The 23,544-nt window shown below is 31.9% G+C and overlaps 1 protein-coding gene and 1 long non-coding RNA gene across 11 annotated transcripts; one reads left to right on the top strand and one right to left on the bottom strand.

Annotated features, from left to right (window-relative positions):
• Window positions 1-1,312: 1,312 nt before the first annotated feature.
• LOC117688925 (uncharacterized) lies at window positions 1,313-18,926 on the top strand. Of its 7 annotated transcripts, none has more exons than XR_010714660.1 (6): window positions 1,313-1,431; window positions 1,582-1,657; window positions 3,466-3,596; window positions 5,856-6,002; window positions 6,712-6,919; window positions 18,566-18,926. It is a non-coding gene; the product is annotated as an uncharacterized lncRNA (long non-coding RNA). The 7 variants fall into 7 exon arrangements; XR_010714662.1 differs by lacking the exon at window positions 1,313-1,431 and adding an exon at window positions 1,448-1,465; XR_010714664.1 differs by lacking the exons at window positions 1,313-1,431; window positions 1,582-1,657 and adding an exon at window positions 2,032-2,050.
• On the bottom strand, window positions 4,077-23,273 carry LOC105341775 (protein c-Fos). Of its 4 annotated transcripts, none has more exons than XM_034467964.2 (4): window positions 23,130-23,273; window positions 5,731-6,011; window positions 5,532-5,642; window positions 4,077-5,412 (listed from the first exon to the last, which is right to left on the bottom strand). In XM_034467964.2, the coding sequence occupies exons 2-4, from the start codon at window positions 5,998-6,000 to the stop codon at window positions 4,702-4,704; spliced, it is 1,092 nt and encodes a 363-aa protein (XP_034323855.2). In that variant the 5' UTR covers window positions 6,001-6,011; window positions 23,130-23,273; the 3' UTR covers window positions 4,077-4,701. The 4 variants fall into 4 exon arrangements, with proteins under 4 accessions (XP_034323855.2, XP_034323858.2, XP_034323853.2 ...); XM_034467967.2 differs by lacking the exon at window positions 23,130-23,273 and adding an exon at window positions 11,559-12,117; XM_034467962.2 differs by lacking the exon at window positions 23,130-23,273 and adding an exon at window positions 9,474-10,900.
• Window positions 23,274-23,544: the final 271 nt, after the last annotated feature.

Genomic DNA, 23,544 nt, shown 5'->3' with positions numbered 1-23,544 from the left:
AGTAAGTCCTAAAAATAGAAACGAAAACTGTGTTTATCATATGACTAGGCAAACAAAGAAAATATTCAGTTGGCAGATTAAAAATAAAAATAAAAATAATGTAACTTACTAACAAAAAAAGATTTCTTATAATACTTATACAGGTTATGGAGTTTTGAATTGGGAACTCAGCATGATTGAAACCGTTTGTGATTTTCAATTACACATGTACCAAGGGGAGTACTGCCCCCTGTTTTCAGAAATAAAGACAGTTATTAAATACAACGGAAAAATAAGCAGAGCTTGAAAAAATATACAATCTTACATAAAAATAGAATGGGCTCTTTGAAAGATATTCTTTTAAATGTAAGTATCTAAATAATTAAATGTTCTGATCACCAGTCATTATAGTGTATTATTACATGCATGTGTTGGCTATACATTTATTTAACTACCTGTTACGATTCTCTATAGGCAGTAATAATTAGGGTGTTTAGAGAGCTGCAAGAGTAATCCTAATTTGCTCGTTTGCAGTATGGAGTTCTCTGGTAGATCAACATTGTCTATTTTCCAAATAGCAGGTAGACAATTGAGATCTGCTGGAGATATTCAGGTCCAATTCTGGAGTTAGCAAACGAATGCTCCCATATCTCTCCTCTGCCTTTTATATCTATCACTTTTACTTTACCCGTACAACTCACAGGGAAAAACGGAGATGTTTTACGATTTCTTCATACCACAACACTACTGCATCCGGTATTCAAATGCCTCTGTACTAAGATACCCTAACTTTGAAGTGAAAAAAAATGTAATAATTATCCCCAAAATAAAGTAAAAATAAAAATATGATCGAATAAGGAAATGACATAATAAAGATTAACAGAAATTTCATGTACGCACAGGCAATTTTATTTCACACCATACGATGGGTTTCTTAGAGGTGATCTTGAAAGACATGATGACATCTCGATCAACGATTCTAGAAAAAAAAAATTATTATTCATAACATTCTTTATTAAACTAGCAAGATTTTTTTTTTATCGTAGGCACTGTTTGTTAAGCGGATAATCTTTTTCCATAATGAACATATTAAACTGAGGTGAGATAACAACATGCACAAATCGGTAAGTTTGATCTCATTATTTATTTTTTGTGCGTAAAATATAGCTATTTCATGTTCTTTTTTTTGTGTTTTTTTTACAGCAAAAATATGTTGATATCATTGTTTATACCACGGTACAGTGTTGTTTTGCGACCGAAAGAACAGTAAAGTCCTGTTGTCTTCAATTCATCAAGAGCAATGTATACACAGCTTCCTGTCACGTCGTTTGTATTGCGCTGTAAGTAAACACATGAACAAGATCAAAATAAATTTCTATAAATCATTTGCACACTTAATATTTTAGATTTTACTTCTGTGTGATGTTATTCAGTGAAGATTTATGTACACGTGTAAGTATTATTCCAGCTAAAGCATCTATTAATGGTAAACGTAGCGTTGAATTCGTTAGTCGTTATGAGGTTCGCCTGTATTTCTTACCTGGACCGGTGGGTGGCATGAAATATTGACACATTTCATCACGTTTAAATGTTTATATTCAGACATAGCCACAGAGAAATGGCGGACCAAATACCGAGGGATACAGAGGAGAACAAGCAAAATGAAATCCAGTACAAGGTGTGTATTACTTGAGATAGATGAAATCAACCGTTTCTTATTTACTCTTTTCCATCAAGTTCCTCTTTAACAATTTTTATTGGAAAACAAGATCAAGAATATAGTCATTTAATTGATTACTTTTAAATGAACACATTTTTGATTTGTTAATTGTTTTGCACCGCGTCGAGATTTCCTATTCTCGTATTGATACGTCACCGGATGCAGATGAAAGACCTATGTTTGGTCATATGTCCAGGGCAAAGAAACAGTAAGATTTTTATCGTGCCAGCGCCTACCGTGACACGGAAACTCATTATTCTTAGATCCTAACAAATTTCATTTCTAGTAGTACATGTAACCAATAAACATATGTCAAAAAATCACAATTTACTTTTTTAAAGACCTGAACAAGTAAGTCCGATACACCAGTAAACTGATTTTTTTAGCTTCTATATATGAAGTATTTATCGTTTGGATCTTTGTTTTTTGTTTTTGGTTTCAACTTCATTTTTTATTGTGATACAATTACAAAGGGACTGGGCACAAGTTCTATAACTTATGTAACCTCTCCCTAACGGTATTTCAATTACTGTAGATGCTTTGTAAACTTACATTTGCCAAGGAAATTTTTTAAAAAAAAACTGCATTTTAGATGCAGATACTGGAAATATATAGTTTGAAAAAAGGTTTAATTTGAAATATGGAAAGTTTTGAAATTTTGATCCTATATTAAATAGTGTGGCCAACCTGTGTATAAAGTTAGACGACTCAAACAAATGCATGTAGGTGTAGGGATAACGGTCGGGCAGCTTTAGGTTACTAGCTTACCAATCCGCAATTGCAAAATCCCCTACGACGAAAAAGGGTATATGAAAGGTAAAATAAGGCAGATTTTCACTCTAACACACGCCAGCTTATAGCTGAGAATCATTTGTAAATCATACACTTAATTAGATATTACAGATTTTCATTTCAGTCCAAATCAGAAAAGATGACCATTTCTTGTATAAAAAATAATCGAAGTACGCCATCTATTTACGCTATTTTGGGACAATCCTCATAAATTATCAGATTTTAAAAGTGTAAAGCTATATGTTAAGCTTAGATCTACATGTATTGTAGAGATAGTGAATGTTGAAGACGGCCTGGGTTTATTTTAACCCACTAAACACATGACATCAGTTGCAAATAAACGCGTTATTATTCACTGTTATTTACAATATCAGTAAATGTCATTTTCATTTCATTGGATGACGATGTGTATATTGAGACATAAGATAAAATAAAAAAAAAACATTTACATTATCGTGAAAAAATCAAATTAACTTCCTTTTTTGAAAAAAGTGAAGATAATTTCATTGGTTAATAAAGTAGCGCCTCTACTACCTGTTTCTAAGGAAACAGTGCACAATATCCGTTACTAAGGAACTATAGATTTCTATGAACGTACTAAATTTAAATACAAAATGAAAACTTTCGTGAATAAAAAATATACTTCACTGAAGAGACCTGGAACGTGTTGCAATTCATGGATTATTTTAAGTGTTGTTCGCTGTCCAGTGTTTTTTTCTGGATCATTTCAAATGCAGTGAATATCTGTGGAATATAAAATATAAAGACTTTAATTTACAAAAATACTTCAGTTTTAAGTAAATTGAAGATTCCTTTAAGGAAATGTTTAATTATTGGTTGGTAATACCACAATTTATTTTCAAAAATTCATTATACAGGATGTGATACAGTTTGCTCTGTATAGTTAATTTTTCTGTCATCTAGAAAAGGAGAGGGAACTTTTTTATACCAGTCCTGTTTTATATTTCAACAAGGTAACAAGTTTTACCAATGTAGAAGATGGACACAGATTCCAAAACATTTTGAAGACGCCGGCAATACAGTCGAACGTGGTATGGGTATTTCCCCAAAAGTCTTGTACCATTCTCGTCCAGTTTCTTCGCAGGTAAGTACTTCATGAAATTTCCGTCATCAAATATAAACAAACTTACTTACTACTTTTACATAATCGACTACAAAGCGTTGAACGTTTGACATTTTCCTGTGTCACATGGAACTGACACATCCCCCCAGCTACATGTATATATCTAGTATATCAAATTTTGCTTTCATCAAAGTAAAGGGTATTTCATCGTATATTGCATACTTTAACGATGTTCTGAATATTCCCCCGGAATTCAAAGTTCACATTTCTTAATGGATCTTAGTCCTAATTCACAGAACTACTTCAATTGTTGACATTGTTCACCGAGAAAATACTAGTAGTTGTCCTTCAAAGATTATGATTATCACCATCATAATATTTATCACCATAATTGGTAATTCACGTAAATTTAATTTATATCATTAATTTCAAGTTGTCGCCCTTTCTTCAATGATTGTACTTGCGTAAGTCTCGTTTTCATAAAACAGAAAAAAACAAAAGTGCATTTAAACATTTAATGTCATATATGATAATGAGCATATGACAAAATAATGAATATTCATGAAATTATATTTCACACTTGTACTATGCACCAACCTACCCGACTGTTGGTCCATTGGCACATGTTTACAAATCAACAAAAACTATGTACAAAATTGATACATCGTCATGTATGCAAATCATATAGAGTGATAAAAATTTCAAAAAATCCAAAAAGGATAAAAAAAAAACCAACTATGTACATTTATTGGAGATCTTCTGTGAAAACTTCTGACCAGAGAGCATGTCACGTGATACATACATACCTTTACAGAACTTGTTAGTAAGTCTAAATCTAGCACTAAGTTATCACCACGAAGAAAAAAGTAAAACATGATGAGAAAAAAACATAGAGGTTCAACAGTTTATGTCTATTATCTAGTAACAGGATTCCTGTATATGTTAATCAACTGTTGTATTTTTTAATATAAAGTATATAAAAACGTAGGTTTTCAAATTGACTTGAGACAACATACTGGCACAAAAAGTATTTTCTTCTTCATACTGTTCTTTGAACACATATCGCTATGAATGATGAGTGCTCAACCTTCGTTTGACGCAGACTGATGTCGATCTAAAATAAATGTCATATAGTGTCGTGAAATTCTGTGCAGGAAGTGATTTCACATGCCTGTGATGACGCGATGGTACATTCAGTTTCTGTCGTGATGTCCTCATTGGCGTCAACGCCAGTTTGACCATGGAGAAAGTCTATAAATGCTTCCAGTCCACTCAATGTCGTTGCACTTCCGTCGGAAGTGAGGTTATTGCTTTCTTGAGGATTGCTTGGCAATGCGGCCTCAAAGTTAAGTTGACCAGTGCCCATATACTGAGACGAATCTGGAGAATTGTTGAAACTGGCAAAAGGCGTTATATCGATGTTCTCCAGTTCACTACCAAAGCAGTCGTCCAGATTTGGTTGAGTAAAACCAGAGAAGTCGGTGTGAGTTGGACACTCGTCCTTTTCTCCGGTGTAGATTTCTTCGTTATCTGTATAACTGCTGAACGGAAGAGGTGAGAAACTGAAGGTTTGACCGGGTGTATGTGGAGTCGTTGGATTAGGGGTATCTGGCTCTGTGGCTGATGACATACCGGTATCGAAGGGCGAAATGGGTGCATTGCAAGGCATGGGTAAATGTGCGATATCGGGGATGGGCACGAATGTGCTTTGATTTTGGATCAATGAACATTTTGATATATGTTCTCTCCAAAACTCTTCTAGTTTTTCTTTCTCCCTTTTTAATTCCTCGACTTCAACGGACAAATTGTGATTCTTGTCCTTTTCCGAGTTATATGCCTTTTAAAGTAAAATAATAAGGGTTTGATTTCAAAAAGTATTAAAACTTTTATTTTGTATCAATATTTTAAATAAATTAACCTTTGCTACTTTTTTTGGTAATATAACATTTGAAGTACCTTCATAATGGTAACTTCACAGTCTTTCTTTTTCTTTCTGCATTTTTTGGCCGCCCGTCGGTTTTGTTCCTGGCGGCGAAGTTTCCTCTCTTTCTCTTGAGGCGTAAGAATCTGTTATAGATATTATTATATTATGTATTTTTATATTACCATTTTTATTAAAACATATCTTATTTGTCAAACCTTAAACAAAACTTGCCCTTTTAACTTGATGCTTCTTTTCCTCGATGACAATGTCTCCCTTTCCTTCTTTGTTTCTCCGGGTGAGAATGGAGAGCCGCAGTTCTTCTTTAATCAGTGGCATGATATTCTTTTCTTTCCCAGCCTTGTCCACAGCCTTTCGAAGCCGAGGGTCGCTCACCTCAAAGTCAACATCGTCCAGACCCTCCATCATCTCGCTGTCATCGCTTAGGACGCTTCCAGACGAAGCCAGGCGTTCGCGAGGAGGCGAGGATCTGGAGCTCATCATCGGTAAGTTTCCTGTAAATGCATTGAAATCATTGCAATTGTCTCCAGGAAGAAATCCGTTTCTACTGAAACCATCATGATAATGATAAGAAGGGGTGTAATGAGTTTGTGGGTAGAAACCCCAAATTTGCGGTTGCTGGTTATAGAACATGCTGCTGCACGGGTCGGCTGCTTGCAACTTAACTGCAAAAGCCAGGGGGATCGCTTTAAAGACTTACTAGAGGCTAATCAGAGTTAACGCTGAGATCAGTAAACAGTATTAGACCAAGATTATGACATTAACACGATCTTTTAATCAGATTTAACCCAAACGAAAACGATTGACCATGGAAATGACCATTAATTACCCTTGAAGTTCTGACCACACAAGAAGTCCACACAGATCGAGTTCAGAAACGTAACTTTGTTTAAATAAAAACTATCTTTTATCAGTTGATGATTTTAGGACAAAGTAACTTTGGTTTCTTTTGAATAAGAATAATGTCTCTTTGAAGTTTTAAGCAAAACGAATATCAAAGTCAAATTTTATTCTCGTTTATTTACCTATGACATCTTATTTTCCAGCGAACATCTGCATAATAACATGCCTTGGAATTTTTAATAACTATTATCAAACAACTTTCATCCATTCACAATGCAATAAATTATATAGTTATTAATTTTGCACGTGCAGAAGTGTCTTTGTTAACCTACTCTTATTTCTATATTTCAGTTTTTATATATTATAAAGTTCTGAAACTACCGCACGCTAAGGCACATTGGACTATTGAGGTGACTCACTCTACCTTAACTTTTGGACGGCTACCAACTTATAAAGAAAACAAAAAAACATCTCCAAAGTTGACGTTTAGAACTTCTTCCAACAACTCGGATCAGGATAAAAAAGACTTTTTGTTATAATGTGATTTTGTTCTTCGTTGGTAAGTTTACCTTATTCCTGTTTTAAGTTGCAAATTAGACAAAGTCCCCTAATTGTAATCCAATCATAATGCCTTGTAAGCCTTTTCATAAACTTTCAAAAGGTTTGGTGGTGAGCCTCACAATGAATGAAAACCAATTTAAACGTTATTATCGTTAATTTTTTCAAAGATCTCCCACTTGTTCAGACCATTGATCTGGAAGTATTATCTTATTACAATATTTAATAAGTAATCTCTCTTGACCGCAAATGAGTCAGCCAGTGTATTAGGTGGTAAATTACGTCTAGTCTACGCACAGATCAAGCTTTTGTTAGGGTTTTTCAAAGGCCTTTGCGACCTATATCACTAAGTTGTATCTATGTAGTAAGAACAAGTCACGCACCCAACAAAGCAAAGTGCAGCAAGCAAAAAACTGGGCCGCGTCTTCCCACTGTGCATGTAAACTTATCAACAGAGATTTAAAGAGACAACATTATTATTTTGCCAATTGATAGTCAGACGAGCGAATCCAAAAATTGACATGTTGTTTGATTTTTTCAGATAAGCATATAAAACACGGAAGACGCTCGTCCGCGCTCGTGGGATTAATGACAAAGTAAAATTCAAATCAATCCACATCTTTTTCGAAAAGTAACCATATCAATAGCATCGCATGTCTAGGGTTTCTCATTAAAACGCCTCGCATCTTTGTCTAAATAACAGAGAACTTTTAAATAGCTTCAGGTGAAAATTTACCTGTTGCACATTCAAGCACGACAAATCCACGGCACTGTGCATTGTGCAACCTGAGAGTTCATCATTTAATAATGAAGTTTTGGCGGGCTAAAACTCTGTTAGAAAGCTTAAGGATATCTTGACGTAAGCCCCATAAAGCTGTCAAATTTTACACGGACAAGCGTTGAAACTACCTCCCCTGTATGCTGATGACAGATACAGGTATTGCACAAGCTCGAAGAGAAACTCTGACGGCATCGTTTTCCCTACCTGTCGCTGCTCTTCAGGTCAGCACCAATCAAATGTTGGGCATAACATTGCGTTATACCTGTCATCCGCACTCATGCTATACATGATAGTGCTAATTACGAATCATCCCCCAAATTAGCGCGCCCGTTTTATATCTCAAAATATTTCCTCGCTTATTTTTAAAATTGAACAATTTTTGTTGTTATTCCTAAAAGTGGACAACCTTTTGTTCCATGTTAAATTTGTTTAATCCCTTGTAAAGTTCCGGTTAAAGAGATTTAATGGAGACTCGCTGTAGGCGAAAATTGAATTTAACGGGGTCGTTGCTCTGCGGTGCACTCCTGCATTTACTATTACTACGATTACGATTCACTTCCGAAACAGAAGCTTTGGTTTGTAAAGATAAGCCATATAGGTAAACCAGACTTCATGCGCCCAGGTAATTTTCACGATAGAAAACTTAACGTCTCGTGTAATGTCTAGAATTAGAAGACAATTATGCAGAGGATATTCAAATTAGCTAGAAAATTCTCCTTTTGGCGTGTTATTATCCAATTAAAAAAATGATATTTACCTACAATTGTCTTTCTTTAGTTTCATTATTTGGTTACGAATTGTTCAATAAAAATCAATTGATAATAATAAACAAAGAAATGGATTAATTAAATGAAAATAAACAAAGAAGTTAAGCCTGAGCTTAAACTAATTACATGCTTTTATCTTTAAATTTTTTTTTAAAAAAGTTTCATTATTAATTTTAAAAATGGTATTTTCAACTTTTTTGTTATTTGTTTGGGTGACATGGTATTTTCTTTGGCTAACGAAAAGTTATTTTAAACAAGTTTAATAAAGTCCTCAAAATCACCCATAAGTTGGCATTTAATAGTTTCATATCACGTTTAGACTGATGAAAGAAATCTTTCTAAAATAAATCCAAGTGATATAAAAAATAATAACGATAAATCAGATTTATTCAGGTAAAAAAATCAATTATCAGACTGGCAAAAAAATGAATCTTCAAAAGAACCATTTAAAATAATCTTATAAGCACAAGATATTCTCAAATGATTTCGCTATTGCAATAACATCTGCAATACCTTTAACACGTGTTCAAAATAAACAAAGTACAACAAAGTAAATAAACAGAGATAGAAAGAAACTGTAGCAATAAAACATAATGAAAATCATAGATACCTACCATATAAGTAGGAAATGTGTTCCTTTAAAACCTTACAGTGATCTCAAAAAGTGTTTGTTCTTGGCCCATATAGATGGGTCAATATGTCAACATCCAAATTCCAAATGACAACAAAAACACAATCTCTGGAACTTATTAGGAGGAGAAAACACGTGACAATGTTTTGGGAAGTACCTGTCCTAAAATTTAATTCCTACCACTTTCTGATTTGCATTACGCGCCACTAAGCCATAAATTGCGCAGTATTTATTTCTTGTCGATAAACCTCTGACAGTCGACACAAGCAGACCACGTGCATGAATATATATACATCTATATATACTCAATACACAAAAGGGAGGATATTTTCTTTGTCAGGCATATTTAAAACTAAGTGGGATAATTAAACTTTACCTTGTCATGGAAGTACTTTTTTGGCGCTTCAGTAGTTTTAATCTGCCCCACTGGCTCGTGCACTGTGATGTAAACAATGATTTCAGTGCGCAGCTACTCGCGATTACTACACATCAGCTGTGTGTATCGTAGTTTTTTTTCAAGTACTGGCTTGCGAACGATCTGATGACACGAGAGAGGGGCGGGATTTACTTTCTAGCGATTGGATGATTAAGAAGTAACACTAAACCTAACTTCGAAATATTCTTTGCAACCGCCCGAACAGTTTCATGAAACTGTCGGTACTAAACTTTAGTTGATATCATTTTCAACATGGAACCTTGGAGACAATATACACTTGAAATTCAAGGCCAAAACATTGCACCAGCAACAAAAATAGATTGGCCTAGAAGGGGATTTCCAGGTCTTTCATAATATATAAACAAGGTTATATTTAGGCTAAGCTCGTAATCTGGGACACTCGCTAGTGGTCCACTGACACGATAGGTGTCTGTCCTATGTGGACCAGGTAGAGAGTGAGTTAACACTGACACTAAGGACAACTTTCCTGGGGGCATTTTTCATCTTCGTCGAGTCTGTCTATTCTCGATCGAAATGAAGCGTGGAGAACAAAACACAGGCTCTGACGTTTGTGTATTAAACATCGGTTATTAGCATATTCATTTGCATGCGCATTAAACGTGTGAACTTATTTCTCTCTCCACGTCGAGGTCAATTATCTATAAATAAAGCTGCCTCTCTCTTGTTGCTTGGACGTCAAAACAAGATATATAAGAAACATAAACACAAGCAGCCGCTTTGTTTGAATTTCTTTCAATTTCTCCCCCAGACACCTGATAAATTTCTCGTTAATTTTCATGATAATGGCGTATAAGTGATGGTTCGGACACCAGTCGGGGTAGTAAATGTAAAATTCACCATGGATACGAACGGAAGCAAATGCATGAATCATTGTGTATACTTGTATTGACGGTAAATTTCAGTCTCTTTGTGAAGTTTCTATTCTTATCCCTGCCACGCACCTGCACCGATGTTGTTGGTTTGTAACGAGTGACATATATTTACAACTCATCAACAATTGTTTACTCGAGCATGAAGTTCAGAGGGTTTGTCGGTTCCGATTACTAACTTATGGAAAACGTCGAACGATTTGTATGTTCTACCGTGAGTCAGAGCCGAGAGCAAAATAGAGACCAAGTTCGTACAGAAAAAAATATTGAAAAAAATATAAAATAAGGAAGTAACAAAATTGTTTTGTACTTTGAACTCGATGGAATTGAATGCGTTGAATTATTAATTGTTGCACTCAAATCAAATCGTCTTTGATGCGACATCGTTAAAATACTAATTGAAAAAGATAAGTGACGATGCGGACTTTTATATCAGTCTCCTTTTTATATTCATTGATTTATTATACTCACTGTTACTTGTTACCAATTTAAAAAAAAAAAAAACCACAACAACAGCGCATTAACTTTGTTATATTCTATTGAAAAATCTCAAGTCACTAAATGAAAAGTTTTTTTTTTCATAATGAATTGACGTTGGTAAAATATTTAGATGGAAGTTGCAAGAGCCTGAAAACATAAACTATTTGAATTAAACATTTGTACCAAATTCTGAAATTGAAACTTTACCTTGCGTTCATTTAAAAACATTAAGAATTATAATCTGCAATTCTGTTAACAATATATTTAATGGATAGAAAAAAATCCTTCTTTATGTAGTATTCTAGAGTTTAAAAAGTGTTTTAAAATTCACCGTTTTAACTTTTATTAAATCTTTATATTTAATGTACGTATATTGTCTATGTTACAGTACAAAGTGGAGTAGTCTAAGATTAAAATTTTATTTCAGAATTATTAGAATAATTTTTAACTCCAAACCCTATTTGATAATAGCTTTTTCTTAAATAATTACTAGTAATTAAATAGCTCATATAAGATAAGTGCATTGATTAACGTATGGTGAAAATCTTCCATGCTGTAATTCTAAAATCAATTTCAAATATGCAAATATATGTTAAAACATTCAATCAGGATAACATGCACCTTAATTATTGATAATTAAGCGTAAGCCCTTTACCTCACCACTGTCGTCGATATTTTGTTTTATCCAGTTATGGCAAGCATTTGAGAAAATATATCCCGCCAAAGCTTTGACCTTGGTTAGATACAGATGACGCAATAGAGAATTTTCGCGCTCTTAAGGTTTTTTTTACAGCATTGATGGTCCGAGGAGGTAGAGTTTTCGCACAGTCCCTTCTCTTTGAATCAATTGTGCAAAATTTAAGTTTTATAACTTTTCTGTAAATTTTCTCTCCTAGAGAAATTCAGTGTTGTTTTGCAGAGTTGAAGCATAATGCAAAGTGTTTCAAGTTACTGAGTACTTTATGAATACTGATAAAAATCGGGCAATGATGATTACATCTATTTTTAGAATAAAGCATTTAACACTTATTTAACTTTCCTAGAATGGTATCTGCATTTGATTATGGCGAATTGCACGATTTAATCGCAAATTTTTGTATTTTTTTAATTGCAAAATTGTTATCTAGAAGAAAAAAAAACAGTACGACTAAATAAATGTGGAAAGTTGATTGGTTGATATTTTGATTTTTTTGAGAAGGAAACTTTATGTAAACGGTTTAGAAGTAATTATAGATATAACAGGCCGTATGAATGAAAATATTTACCAGAAGGCCATGTTTGATGCTCACATTCCCATTTTTCCTTTACTCTAAATTTCAAAATTTTGATTGAAATTTAATAAAGGTTTCATTTTTATGTTTACTTTTTCATTTTGCATTGTTTTTCTTAGTAAAGAAAAACTTCTTTAAACCATTTTTGACAATGCAATCATACTATTTGTGCTTTCCCACCAGAAGTAGAGCACATCAACCCGAAATGTTCCATAATTGAAATGATAAAGGTTAATGGAATTATTGCATCCACAAAGCTGTAGCTTTGGATCAGAGACCGTGTGACGATCCCAAAAATATTGGTCAAGACTGTGAAATAGCTTTATTTCATATCGGGGTTCTCTCTCGAAAAATAAAATGCGATGATTTCATAACAATAAGATCCATAGACTGTTACATTTGCCTGAGGACATCATGATTTCATATCGTTTATTCTATCGACTGTTGACCGAACGAAATCTCCGGGCGACAGTTCATAGCGATATCTCTTTTTTGTTTTATTTTAGATTTTCTTAAAATTTCGGATCCATTGATCTTTTGTTGAAGCCGCAATTGAAATCCGTGGTTTTTGTTTTACTTTGGGATATAAATCTTAATGCGACACAAATTAACTGGTATTTACCAGCGTTACAACTCATTAATCAAATGATTAAAGAGAGTTTAAAATCCTCATTTATTTTTACTTTCCATTCATTTTATTAATTATGTATCACCATTTGTGAATAGTTTCTCCTATTATTTACTTATTTTAAGTAAAACGATTTTTGATGTCATATTTTAAAAGGTTGTAGCAAATATTTTTTTAATTTCCCTGGCTTATTTGACTGTCCTTTCTTATATAATTTATTTTAAGAAATAAAATATAAAACGCGAGATTATTGTTGTAGTTTATTTAAATTTATTTTTTGTTGAAATAAATTATATCAGAAAGGACACAGCGGTAAAACAAACATTACAAATAACAATTTTTTCCTGCTTCTTTGTTACATGTTACTGGCATGCTGTCATGTTGTGTAAAATTAAATCGTTCTCAATACGAAGATGGAAATAAAATCTAACTGTCAAATAACCATTATCTCAGGCCATCCACTGGCATATAAACCAACACTGACTTGCAATGATGCCAAATAATTAACTTTAGCATGGTGCCTGAAATACATGTAGATCTATTTCATATTTCATATGAAATACATTGAATTTTACAGTTTAGAGAAAATTCTAGAAAAAATATTAAAATTTCGTTAAAGTTACATACCCTCAATCTTGTTTCTGTTGACACATATATATAGACATGACGGAATGACGACCCCGCGTGATATACTGTACAGGAAACGGCTCGCTAACTTTTGCGACAGATTTGACTTAATTATGACAGTAAATATTTTGGGTTACTTAAAATAATAAAACTCTAATGAGGAAACCATCCATGTTATATGCACTTATATTGAGAATATGCATTGAAGCCAGGTTTTTTTTTTTTCGAAGAAAAAAATTAATAGAATACACATCATACGTTTTTGTCAAATGTGAACGTAGTTCACAAAAGAAGGAAATATGGAAAATGAAAATTCACTCGAAATTTAATTGAAATGTTTATTTTTCCATAATTAGATGCATATACGGTTAAATGATATGAAGTATTTTCTTTATCTTATATGAAAACCATCTAAATACCTTTATTCATTGACAAATTTCATTTATTAAAACAAATCATGCATTAAAATCGTAAAAAAAAGTTTCCCGGGTAGAAAAAAGGTGTTTACCATGTTTGCAAAATACGGTATATCAAAATGGAACACTCATTCTTTTGTATAAAACCCATTAGACTTGGGGAAGCTGCCACAAAGGACTCGCAACATTAAGTATACTTTATATTAGTGTTCTTATATGTGAGCACCTTTCTTTTCTAAGCACTTAATATTTAAACAAACTGACAATACACACGCGCCACTTGTCAATGCTCTCTACTGTGTAATTACACGAAATTGTAACTGTTAATTTCACACCAAGAGATAAACTTGTAAGTTGTTCATGATATTAGATCTTGTTCCTATTTTGTAAATGGGTTAACACAATAAAATATTTTCAAACAAAATATTATTTATAAATGTTATCATAACACTGGAGAAGTATTTTTAAATTTTGGTCAATCAATCAAAATGCACAAGTAAACCATTTTAAACACAAAATATGAAAAAAAAAAAAAAAAAAAAAAGAAATAAAATTTTGAATTTTGAATTTTAAATTTGATGTCAAATCGTGTCTAAGTCCATTTAAAAGCGCTGGATGGCCGTTGCCATATATATAGGTAATATTTTTCTTTATTAAGACAATGAGATCTGCGTATAGATATAGGAAAGTCTTCAAATTTTATAATATTTGGATTTTTTCTTTACTAAATAACAGTTTATAGCAAAAATTATATTTAAAAATTTGTTGATTACCAAGCCTCCTTCATATTCACCAGAATGTTCTGACCGTTTTATAAACTGGGGGCGTTACAGGGACCACCTGGATTATGTCACCTGATGTTACCAGATGACAGGTTGTATTATTCAATACGAAGCATTTGTCACCCATTTTTTTTTAGATTTAGTGTAGACCTTTCATTTTACTTAATGACACATCTGTTACCCATCCAGCACAAAACTTTAAAGTAAAACAACTTACTTGATTTTTTTTTTTAAATGTTGATTTCCCTAACAACACATTTCTCTATACTCTGTATTTAAAAAAATCATTATAATTCTGAGCAGAAAATATCGTTATAAATGTGTTAGATTTCAACTGCCACTCACATACTTACAGAGGTAAATATGATAAAATACTGGCTCTGAATTTTGTGTCGTAACTTTTCACACACACTAAATCTAAGTATGTATTAAACTATTGAATACCACATTAGCATGTATTTTATAAACATATTTACGTATACTGTTAATTTATCTTTTAATGATTATTAAGTTTTACTTCAAACTATATTTAATAGGTAATATAATTTGTTAATATTGACAAGCTTTGAATTTAAAATTATGCTATCTTTAAAATTGTGCGAATGAAACAGTAAAATCACAGTCAAAAATTGTAATAATTATATCAACTATGAATACATAGTTGTAACTTGATAAGAATGTCATGTCGTGTTTTAAGATAATTGATGGATAATGAATCTGAATGAAAAAAAAATTACACAAATATCATTCTACTATTTTTCTGCAGAAGTTATGAGCAGGGATGTCATCTTTTAGCCTTATTTTTATGACACGCATTACTCATAATTCTTCTTGTTATTTTGGGTCGTTGGAACATGTTCAAATCGTGTCAAACCCCCTCTTACGTGTCAGAAGAAAACAGGAAATCATTGTTACAGCTTCTCGGTCAGCAATCAGCCGATCTCTGATATAGGCTGCACTTTTCAAACACAATGTATAAAACGCGTGCCTCCCCCGGCTTGAATATATATTAATAAGTCATGGTCTTTTATAAAATTCATAAAAGACCCGTACCTCATAAAATTAAAAAATGTTAATAAAAGAGTCGTCCATTGCAGATTCCAACATTTTGTATTTGCAAATATATGTGTGGATTTGTAAACAAGAAACTGAACGGTTAATTTAGAAAATATTGAGAGTGTTTCAAACAGAGAGGTTTATAAAATATGATCGTTGAACCGATGTACATATACATGTATAGGGAACAAATTTGGTTGCTGTTAATGTTAGTTAATCGTGCTTAATTTTATACACGTATAACTCATAGAAAAGAGTTATAGATACAAACGTTGTATCAATATTCATATCATATTTGCGTAAAAATAGATTTATGCAATATCAAAACTAAAGTTACATCTGTTCTTGACCTTTGCTATCCTAATGGAGCGCCGGAAAGATATTTTGGCAAATGACTACAATCTAGCAATGAATTAGGTTGCAACAACTTAACAACTTTTATCTTGTTTAAACGATCTTTAAATAGAGTACTCATGTCGTTAATTTTCCGTTTGTTTTCAAATATAACTTCAAACAATACATGTTACTAATCAGAGCAATAACCACGTCACTTAAAACCTGCCTTATTGAAATTAAAAAAAATTAAAAAGGAATTTAAGGCTTAATCTTTAGTGTAAATAAAATGATAACGAGTAAACAAAAGCTGCATTTCCTTAGTACCATCATATCATATAGGTTTGTGGTTTCTGTCATCGTTATAGTGTATGACAACGGAAATATATTGATTAGTACAGGTTATGTTTTTCTAAGGACTGTTTCAAAATACTGTAATTTCCCTCTCGTTAGCAGTTCAGTTAAAAAAAAAATTATGATTTGATAAGATGCTATATAAGATACATTTGATAAAAAGCTCTTGTTATGAAATCCTCTAAAACCAATGATGCAAACAATGAATAAGAACTAGGGGTATTCATAATATTACAAAGAAAACTTTCATTAATTACATCACTGAAGAGAATTCATCAGGGAGGATGCCATACATGTTCCTATCCATCCATCCTCAATATGATGGGATGACTCTACAGCGTTATTAACGACCTGGGTGATTGCACTACAAGCTGCCAAGAGAGGAAGTATGTAATCATACTCCTGGGTTCAACAATCGCTAATCAAAAGCTATTAAAAGGTGGAGATAAAAACCTCCACCGATTTCAAACAATGTCACGTTTGTTATTCTTACTACTTTTGACATAGGTATGAAATTCTTAGGTACCGCCATGGCGATATCTCAATTTCTATCGAGTGCATCGCAGGCCTACGTTATTCTCCTTGTCTGCCTCTGGCGATGTCAAAATTCATATACTAATAGCTCCGCGGAAAGGATTCAATCATTGAGGTAACGTTTTGGCTAGATGACAAATGAGTGTCAACATAGACGGGCGCTTTATAAACCCATCCACACTAATATATCTATTACGCACGTCTCTTTCTTTCGACTTTGTGTTTGATTGTCAGTTAATCGCTTCTAATTGTGCAGTCAAAAGTGTCTTTGTTCCTTTGTGTTACTGGTAACAGAACCTTAAGAAGATTGTTCCATCTTATTATTTTTTATGTTATGTCTACCTTTACCCCTTTCCTTGATAGCTATTTCATAACATTTGGTTTACATTAGTAAAAGAAATTAAAACCTCATTGAATATAAACATTATTATGGGGTTTCTGGGGGCAATAACATCGGATAGAGAATTATAGTTCAAAGATATTTTTTTCCTCCGCAAAGAAGTTTTAACTGATTTGTATGAAATGATCAAACCCAGTTTGATATTGAAATCCATATTGACACGCAAGTGTAGCATGAACAAAGAACCCATTTACCTAGGATACACTAGAGGCGTAGTCTATATTTATTTACCCACGTGTCAGTGGTAATTTAGGATATTGGGTCAAATCATATTATTAAAGATATCAAAACCTTGAAACGCCAAACGTTTCAAATGTCAACAAAGTGATATCGAATTTCCTTGTTACATGTTTTGTCCCTCAATTATGGACTGTACTTTCATTTATTGAGTTCTATTTTGCAACTGCAGTTTGAACTTGCATCGGTCGCTAATTTTTGAAAGGGCTTTAAAGAGGGCCTTACTTAAGTCACTCTGCGGGGGCCTGGTGCCCAGGTGTGTTTTACTCCACTCAAAAAAACCTCCCCTGCAGATTTTTTAAAAAGAAGAAAAGTTTTCTAAAGTCTTACCGTTAGATTAAATGCAGACTGACTGTCTACTTTGTTAGACCAGCTGTAAGAAGCCCTGATTTCCTAATGTAAAGAAGATGAAACTTAATGACTAACTTCAGCTACTATTGTTATCATTGCCTTTTACAGGTTTTATGTCATATATGACCACGCTAATGCAAATAGGTGACTCTCAAAACTGGAAATCCCTGAGACCACGCCAAAAAAAAAATCAAAAGATGATGCATCAATATCTTATCAAAACGGAATACTTTCCAATGATTTAACCATCTGTATTCTTTATTTAACTATCGTTGGTAAGAGGTATCACCAATATAAATGAATGAAATAACAAAAGTAGAAACAAAAGCACCAATAACTGACAAAACAACTAGTAAAACTCAAAGGTATACAACTCTGCATTCCCTGTTTTCTCTTTTGTATATGTAGAAGTAGTATATCATTATAATAGTATACTTGATAAGGGTGCCCTAGATATTTCATGAGTAAAAATAAAGTTTCAAAAAGGTTTAAATGTTAAGATTAAAACGGGGGAAGTGGCATGACAGACGTTTAATCTGTGAAAGGTCATTTATTCTCGTGAATATATAAAATATTACTTTTATTATCATTGTAGATGGTATAATGCAATTGTCGTACATTTACTAACCTTATATGAAATAATTTTGCAATTCTATAATTTTTTTTTGTTCAGATCTACATAATTTGCCTGTTATTATATAGTGACGAAAATTAATCGTACAATCACCGTCTGTGACACAGAACTTCATGTGATTTTTGAACGAGGCCCCACGGGGATTCATATGGAGAAAGAATCAGTTTCCTTTGCTGAAGGGATTTAAATTTCCGTTCACTCAAGACCGGAATAAGCACGTTTGCTCTACCACTGCACAGCAAGGACGGTTAGATGAGCGTTTCCTTGTTCTCTGAATATTTCTCTTATTAGCCATTAAATAACAAGTATCAACTATTTACTGCATTTTTATCAATATATAACTGCATTTCGTTTGTGTAAGGATTATGATTAACGTTTGAAAATAAAGCGCTTAATATAACTTCGTTGTCATCGTTTTTTTATAATTAAATATATAAGAACATTGGGGTTGAACATGTCTCTTATTCCTTATTATGCCTTATTCAAGACACTTTATTTCGATGTTTTTAATAAAATATGTTTACTGTTTTAACAATTAATTAATTAATTAAATAAATAGTATTGATATAAGTATTACATCATTCACCGAAATATCGCTTTAACAAAATCATGGACAATTTCCTCTTAAAGTACAGAGGAAATAAATACATGTGTAAATTCGGTCGACTGACATTGCAAAGTACAAGGAAGACTTGGCTTTTAAAGTAAAAAAAAAAAGTACCAAAATCGTTTAAGAAAACTAACAAGTATTTTAGCTTCTCTTCGCTTAAGGTTCAAGCACCTGTCCGTCTGTTAACAGTTATAGTTTTGATTTTCACTGGAACCTTTTGGTCAATTAAAACAAATGTTGTGTCTTGAACAGTGTTAAGAGAACATTTGGAAACCTTTTTTATAAAAATTTTATAATTGTGAAACACATCTTGAAATTAAAGCAATACTCAATAATATTTAGAATAAAAAACATGTTCATATACAAGGAAAATCCTAAATTTTGTTGGTGAATTACTTATCCCTTATCTGTATATCTTTTTAGAAAACTAAATTTCTTGTCAATTATTATAATATGATATGTACGTGTATATTTTCAGTGTTACGTGACGCATAACATAAACATTTATAGTACATGAACTTTTAAGGAAGTTAATCGCTGAAAAATAGTTGATTTCGATCATAAGATAAATATGATGGTACATGTCCACCACTTGCTCTATTTTATAACTTCATATGTTTTATTAAAAGAGAGAAATTATTTCAACAGGCATTTTGCGAAATGTGTCAAATACTTTTATCATATAGACTATGGAAATTAGAATGCAAGATTTATTATTTTTAAAATCATACAGGAAAGGGATGTTTAGATACTGTTTCTGATATACATTTTTTTTTCAATTAAAGAAACGAAAATATTTCTTATACACATGTTTTCAACACTTTACATTTCCTAGTATAGTTAAATTAAATACACAGAGCTGGCATTATTTTTTTTATTTTAGATATTTAAAAATCAATTTTTTGGTTGTTTTTTTTTAAATACGAAATGTATAAAAATTTCGATACGAATATTTCTATTTAATAATGAATTAATAAGTTTCATCAATGGAAAAGTAACATGCGTAGAAGAAAATGTTGTAACGTGCACAGGAATTTAAATATGTGAAAAACTGTTACATGTAGTTGTATTTTATTGCTATGACATGATTTTGTGTGCTTTGTATCCAAACTGATCACTTTTATGTAATGTATTTATGATGATAACTGGAAGTCATAGCTATGCTGGCGCCAGAATCAAAAATATATCTATTTCAGAACCCTAACATCCTTTTGTTCGTAAACTTCTATTCCCATTTCTTCCTAAATCCTAACGCACCACCCTTTTTGCGTTGCGTGCTAGAAAAAAAAAAGAAACCAAAAATAAAAGACGGGTGTTGTCCCTTCAACCCTTTAGAAAAATATTCAGAATAGTATTATAAAATATTTCTGTCTGTTCGTTATGATCATGAATTTTTTTTTTCTAAAACTTGACTTTAGACACCATTATGCTAGAAATAAGTCAACTTTCTCTAGTACTTGGCCAAAGACCGGCACAAAAGCAACAATCCATTTCAACGGATGTCAGAATGAGAATGCTTTTTGTTGCTTAAACTACTTTGTATGATATATTGATAGGAATATTGTTTATCTATTTTATGAATTGTAAGGATGATACCATTACTACAACGGCTTTTTAACTATATTAAACGTTGCAAGAAAAATACAACTTAATTTTAGATACACTCTTTATATTACAAATAAGTCACGATAATAAGTATGTAGTAGGTTGTTTTAGGGGTTTTGGGTGGGTAGTTAATATTTAGTTCAAGAAAAAACCCCAATAAACAACCCAAAATTAAGAGGATTAAGAAACTCAAAGCTTTTTGACACATGCATAAACATTACCTTTTGGAATAATCAATGTAAGGCGTGTTAAAGGTTACGAAATTTGATATTTTCCAGTAACGTTTTCTAAATAGGAATAATAGTAATAAAATTATTTTCAATTTAAATTGCTTTGTTTAATTTCCTATTATAATGTATAACTTTTTTATTTGTATTTCATTTGCATTTTATCATTTGAATTCTATATTTTCTACTTGCATTGTCGAAATGAAAAGATGGAATCGCAAGGAGTGTTTAACCGTAAAATTATTATCCCCATTTTAAATTCTTAAGAAATGATAAAAAGAAAGATATTAAAAATCTGCTTGAAGGATTATTAATTCCGACAAAAAATACTTTTATTGTTTTTCCATTTACTTGTCAGTCCAAGTACGTCTGTCACTACTTGTGCCTGATTTCTCTGATGTCTTCAGCTCGGTCTTGAGACATTGTCAATGTTTTCGTAAGGCTTTTTTTCTTTTTGTCATGAAATATGTATACTTAATAATCGTTTAAAAGTCGTTTTTGAATGTGTTTTTTTTTGAAACAGGAAATATTGCAACATCTCATTTTTTTTGGCTGTTTTCCATATGTCTGTGAAAGAAGATTTCCTTATATGGCAATACTTTGAGATTTTGAAAGGTCATAAAGTCAACCATTGCTTTTAAATGATGAAATTGCAAACATACGTATTAGAATATTTACTATACTTTTAAAGTTATAAATGATTAAAAGGATTGTTTTAATATTTTCGTTTATTTCATTCTTATTTTTGAATTTTTATTCATTATGTAGAACAAATTAATTTTATCTTATACCATGTGAGTTTTGGTATTGGAAGGGATTTTATTATTATAATCAGATCATATACAAACTGGTAAGACAAACGAAAAAAAAAATGAAATTCAAATGAAAGATCATAAAATATATATTATTCAAAAATAATAAAAATTTATAAATTAATAGCTTTAAGACATGAAAATAGAAAATTATTCATTACAAATGAAAAGATAATCAATACAAATAAAACATTGCAACATTTGATATGACATGCTAATGTAAAGCTATCATTATGCTGTGATAAGAGGTAAAAGTCACAATCTGTTGAAATAATTCCGACTTATGTTACACTAAGTGATAATTAAACATAAAGTATGCCTATAAACCGATCTTTAATGTCTTGTGGTGTTGTTTTTTTCCTTTATAGGATCAGATTTTTTGATAGTTAGTCACATATGTACCATATTTCACATCTGTTTGAATAATTACGCGAAAACCTTGATTATAATAACAAAAAAGTTGAAAACTATATTTTAGTTGATACATTTATCCCCCTTTTCATCACACACCCAAATACTGTATTTGAGCAGATGGAAATACAATACATTATCTACGACTCGGCAAGCCATGATAGATACGAATTACAACCGGTTGACAAAAAAGGGGTCTCCGTATTATGTCGCATACTATTTCATGTACAGATATTCATTAAAATAGGACACAGGTAAGTGTATTAAGGTAAATTTATGTACAAATAACTGTTAACATTTATTTTTTTAAATGATATATAGGAAACTACAAGTATGTCATTCCTTCTTTCATTTTCGAATGGATTGTGAAAGCCTATCTGTTTATTTTGAGTCTTTTTACTATCAGACGACACAAAGTCTAAAGTCGGATTTTGGCAGCAATTCAAAATAAGGGGAATAAATAGTAAAGAACTTCGAACTTGGTTTTGATTGGCTAAAACTCTGAAGTCTGGTTTTCCCAGTCAGACATGAAAGTTTCTTAAAAATCTACGCGAAACAATGATTTCCAAAATATACTTTATATGGTACTATTTAGATAGAAAAGGAAGTTAACTAGTAAATGATTGTGTTGTAGTAATAAACTATTTTAAGTAAAGAAAGACTATTTTGATTGTAAAAAAAAATGAAAAGCTTTCTAAAAGTATTTGTCAACTAGATAAAATGTCACCCGGATATGCAACACAGAAAGAAATGATAAAACTATTAATATCGAGGTAATTTAGATGCTCTTCAACCTATTATATCACGTGTATGTATGATGTTGCGGATAAATTCTCGTTGAGCTCATCGAGTTATGGTAAATTGCCAGGCAAACTAAGCTTGCAAATTATAAAAGATACATATTTTGTAAATAATGCAATCGTTGAAATAAAACTTACATCGATATCCAGTATGTGGGTTGCCTCTTTTCCTCTGCAAAGTATAGAAAATGAATGTGTGAGTAGCGTAGTGCGCATGTATATAGGTACTTTCAATAGATTCCTGGAAAGGGCAAGATATGAAACAAACGATTCTCTTTTTCATACTAGTTATAGTAACTTCCTTTACCTATATATTACCTTTTGGACTTTCCGAATCTATATTTAAACATAGATAACAGTTTGTGTATTGCGTTTCTCCAATACAGAAATGAACTAATGTTAATTTTTTCTAATGTTTTATATAGTTGTAGTTTACGTGCTGCATTTAATACGTTTTTGAGATACAACAAAGATGGTACAGCTAATGTGAATATTATACGAAAATATACAATTATTTATAAATTCTACCTGTAAGGACGGTATATAAGTTGTC

Source organism: Magallana gigas, chromosome 6 (assembly GCF_963853765.1).
Source record: "Magallana gigas chromosome 6, xbMagGiga1.1, whole genome shotgun sequence".
Lineage (NCBI taxonomy): Eukaryota > Metazoa > Mollusca > Bivalvia > Ostreida > Ostreidae > Magallana > Magallana gigas.
The sequence above is the reverse complement of the archived record's forward strand: the minus strand, read 5'-3'. Positions and strand labels throughout refer to the sequence as shown.

Coding starts and splice junctions, on each gene's coding strand:
- LOC105341775 (XM_034467964.2), bottom strand. CDS start 6,000: ATGATGAGCTCCAGATCCTCGCCTCCTCGCGAACGCCTGGCTTCGTCT. Junction 5,643..5,730: donor AGAAGCATCAAGTTAAAAGG/GCAAGTTTTGTT, acceptor TATCTATAACAG/ATTCTTACGCCTCAAGAGAA. Junction 5,413..5,531: donor GTGAAGTTACCATTATGAAG/GTACTTCAAATG, acceptor TTACTTTAAAAG/GCATATAACTCGGAAAAGGA.